Genomic DNA, 4,502 nt, shown 5'->3' with positions numbered 1-4,502 from the left:
CACGTCGATATAAAACTTTGATATTTTAGGGAATTTTCAAATATAATATCTAAATTATGTTATGATATCGATAATGGATATCGGAATTACTGGTAATATTTACTCAAAATATCGTAATCTTTATACCAGGGCATTCAAAAAGTCCTGTCGTTTTTCGTTTGTTCGTTGTTTATTTTGATTCTAGAGTGTTTGCTAATTAATTCCGTTCAATACAACTTTTATCCATGTAAACACAAATGTTTATACTTTATGAATAGGAGGCTAAGGAGGATTAATTTAATGCAGTCACCATCCAACTGTCTAGTTAAAATGATTCCAGTTGAAACTCAAATTCGGTCGATTTTGCTCTATGAGTTTAAACTTGGCTCAAAAGCTGCCGAAACTGCTAGAAAAATATGCTCCGTGTTTGGGGAAGATGTGCTGTCTGAGCGGAAGGCACAATTTTGGTTTTCAAAATTTCGTGGAGGCGACGAGACACTAGAAGACGAGGCACGCTCAGGTCGACCAACTGTAGTTGATAAGGAGGACGTTCGAAGAGTAGTAGAGTTGGATCCGCGTCAAAGTTGTTCAGAGATAGCCTCTCAACTTAATATCTCAGCCACCACTGCCTGGAATTACCTTAAAGAACTGGGAAAAGTGAAAAAACTGGATAAATGGATTCCTCATAAGCTTTCAGATGCCAATATGCTTGTTCGCTTGACAACTGCATCTTCGTTAACTTCCCGCTTGAAAGTCGAACCCTTTTTGAATCGAATCATCACCTGTGATGAGAAATGGGTGTTGTACAACAACTTCAGACGATCATATCAGTGGTTGTCGGCAGATGAGAAACCTAAACAATTTCCAAAACCAGATCTCCATCCAAAGAAAGTTTTGCTCATTGTTTTCTGGACAGCCAAAGGTATAGTGCATTTTGAGATTCTGAATCAAGGGCAAACCATCACTGCAGAAGTATACTGCAATATACTGGACCATTGCCAATCCAAGCTTAAGACTTTTGATCCCTGCTTAGTCAACAGAAGAAGACCTTTGCTTCTTCAAGACAACGCTCGACCACACACCGCCAAATTGACCAGGGAAAAATTGACAGAAATAGGCTGGGAAGTTTTGCCTCACCCACCATATTCCCCTGACCTGTCACCCACTGATTATCACCTATTCAGAGATCTCGACAACAATCTGAGACAAAAATGTTTTCAAGACCGTGACAACCTAATTCACGAACTGACCACTTATTTTTGCAGTAAAAATCAACAGTTTTTTAAGGAAGGAATTTGGGCTTTACCATCTCGTTGGGAGAAGGTTACCGACTGTAACGGTGGAGATTTTGATGAATAAAGGTGATTATTTGAAAATATTTATTTATTTATAATTTCCCCCAAAAAAACGACAGGACTTTTTGAATGACCTGGTATATCCGTTTTATCTATATTTGAATTGAATATTTCTGGATGTTATTGGCATTTATTGATTTTTTTTTTATGCTTTCAAAAATATGTTTGCTCATCTAGTTAATACATATACGTATGTGCATTTTGGAAAAACCGATTTATCAGAGGAAAATTTTGATATACTGATATCATCGGTTACAAAATGTCGATATTGCAATATCAAATATCGGAAACAAAATATCGATTTAGATATCCTATACCTACTTTACACTACCTGCAATGCAACAATATAGACTCGCAGAAGGATTTACTAAACTTTTGAATTAGTTCGAACTATTCACAGCTTACCAATATAATCTCTGTTCCGATGCTAAGAGGATTGATTGCCTCCATAGCGTGCTACGAAATAATGGATGCATTTGATAATGATATCGAAAATAAACGCAAGGTTAGAACTGAATATGGATGAGCCCAATACTCTCGATAGCCTTCCCTAAAGTTCAAGGTCGGGGCTTAACATAACTAAACAATTAAGTAATATAAGAAAAAGAAAAGTATTGTATAATTCACACGTTATAAATGGGGCACTCGGTCAAACTAACAAGTGAATCCAAGTTTCATGGGTTACCGGATTATTTAAGACTTAGACTTTGTAAATTTTTGATTAGTTCATAAGGAAATTTTTGTTCTTAAAAGTATAATGTAGGTATTAACTTATAGTAAGTGACCCTTGGTTGAATGTAAAACATTGTAATCAGCAAACATTTAACAATTTCATTTTTTCAACAACCTTATTTTACGACCCAATGCAACAAATACCAAAAATTATAAATTAGTAAAATTAATAATTTATCCGAAAATATTTAATGAATTTCATTTTATAGTATCTAGGTTGTGAAACGTATTGCTGTTTCAGCAGAAAAAATAAATCAAATGTCAACTAAAAAAAAAAAAAAAAATGAAAATTGATAGGAAGAGTGACAATTGCCAGAAAAAAAAAAAAACTAACAATGGAGATACCTGATATTTATCTTGAATAATCAAGAAAACTTCCTCTCCAATGACGCAGATAACAGCGAAAAATAGACTTACACCTCATAGCATATTTACGGACAGATAAAAGGATGACTAACTCTCTTTAATATAAGTCATTCTTCTTAAATCATAAATCATCAATTTAATTTTACAACCACAGTAGGCTTGTGGCTTAATCTAAGATAAATAAAACAAATAGGAAATACTAGATACAGAATAGTTTCTTTGAAATAAAATATGGATCATACAGGAAATTAATGACAATATTTCTAATAGTACACAAGGATATGGTGACTTTTTTATTAAATCACTCCAACAACAACCTTTCCAGGAAGGGCTAGGGGGCAGTGGGCTTAAGGTTTAACCGAGCTGATAAACGATCAGGAAAAATGATTTAATGAAATGAACAGAAATATGGAAATATGATGGTACAAAACCGAAGAAGCGTATCTGCAGATTTTGCTGTATTTTAACTCAGTTTTCTACTTCCTTCCCTAATTAAACAAAATCTATTATAATTAATAATATTCAATAACTATTTTTGTAAGCAGACTTCACTAATAAACCCTATACAATAGTTGTCTCTTGGCAAAAAAGGTCCTGAAGTTTGACCTAACTGCCAATCTGGGGCTGCAGGGTTTACATGACCAGCCCATTTGAATACAGTTTGGTTCTGCCAAAAGGGCCACCTAGTAGTAATAGCCATCAGGCCCTGATTGTCATTTCACCGTAAGCTGCCATTTCTCTGACTGTTTTATATGTTACATTAGGTCAGAGGCCAAGAAGTTTTCCTACCTCTGGTCAATACATTCTTCCTCTACTTCCACAGATCTCATAATTAAATCTCCAAACATAAACAAATGTTATTGGACAAAGTCCCCTCCTACCAGTCTATTGTCTCTTCTTAGTCTTCTTATATGTAGCCCATCCTCCCATTGTAAACTCTCTACCTAAAAACCCAAACCCACGTGTTTCCAACCTTTTCGTCCTGACAATCCTTCTAGACGCCTGAATAGCCGACAAGCCTCTGAGACTTCCAATATAGAAATGTTATTGGAGTGTTACCAATGGGTAGTTTCTCTACAAGCCTGTATCATACCATTATAATATAGTTTAATATTTACTAGGTGTATTTTCTGTAAATACAGTTGTAAATGTCAATAAAACAAAAACATAAAAATAGCCCAAAGAACAAGGACACAATTCCTTCATTATGCTTTAATAACAATACATGAAGTAACATAACTTTCAGCTAAATTCTTTCTAAAACCATCCATAAAGACCTAAATGTTCCTTATGTAACCGATCTAGTCCGAACCCGATATAATTTCTTCCATTATAAACCCCCTAACCACACAAACCTACTATTTCTAACCTTGCCTCTTCTTCCATTCCTGGCAATCCCCCGAGGCGCCTGAAAAGAAGATGGCCTCGTGACCTTATATTGTAAAATGTTTTTAGAGTTCTAATACGGGTTAGTTTCTCTAAATGCTGTATCATATCATTATCATTATGTCATTATAATACAATTTGCTTGTTGTATTTTTTATACACTTGTAAATATCAATAAATAAATAAAAAATTCTTCCTAGTTTGTAAGAGGATTGTTTTAATGTTGATGTAACAATGTTTATAACAATAAAAATGAATCTTAAAGTCTTCACTGTTGTTTGGACTGGTGATTCCCATGCTAAAACACTGAAAACTGAATATGCCACGTAATTAATTAAAATTAAAAATTGATCAACAGACATAAATGAAACCAGAAATTATCTATTTAATTTAAATTTAAGTAACTTAAAAGAATTCAGCTCTGTAACTATAAATCATAAAAAATTCTCTCTGAAATTTCAAGACACGCAACTTTGCTTTGTGTACTGACATTTATAAGATGTTGAATTGTAAAATTTAAAAAATAAATAATTTTATTGATTTATAAAAGACATATAAAGTGCTAAGGACTGAATCGACTGGCGATCCACAATACAGGACACGGATAGGATGCCTGTCTGCACTGACAAAGGGCTTCGGGACAATAGACAGTGACATGATTCTGGAGCGGGTATGCATTAGAGA

The 4,502-nt window shown here is 34.1% G+C and overlaps 1 protein-coding gene across 1 annotated transcript; it reads left to right on the top strand.

The window, feature by feature from the left end:
• Positions 1-309: 309 nt before the first annotated feature.
• On the top strand, positions 310-4,148 carry LOC136796009 (histone-lysine N-methyltransferase SETMAR-like). Its single transcript, XM_067048403.1, has 2 exons — positions 310-1,243; positions 4,084-4,148. Exons 1-2 carry the CDS (start codon positions 310-312, stop codon positions 4,146-4,148), a joined length of 999 nt encoding a protein of 332 aa, XP_066904504.1.
• Positions 4,149-4,502: the final 354 nt, after the last annotated feature.

This window comes from Halyomorpha halys, unplaced genomic scaffold (genome assembly GCF_000696795.3).
Source record: "Halyomorpha halys isolate HHAL.00 unplaced genomic scaffold, Hhal_1.1 Scaffold1001.1, whole genome shotgun sequence".
NCBI classification, from domain to species: Eukaryota; Metazoa; Arthropoda; class Insecta; order Hemiptera; family Pentatomidae; genus Halyomorpha; species Halyomorpha halys.
This window is presented reverse-complemented; position numbering and strand designations above follow the sequence as displayed.

Coding starts and splice junctions, on each gene's coding strand:
- LOC136796009 (XM_067048403.1), top strand. CDS start 310: ATGATTCCAGTTGAAACTCAAATTCGGTCGATTTTGCTCTATGAGTTT. Junction 1,244..4,083: donor ACTGACCACTTATTTTTGCA/GTAAAAATCAAC, acceptor TGAATCTTAAAG/TCTTCACTGTTGTTTGGACT.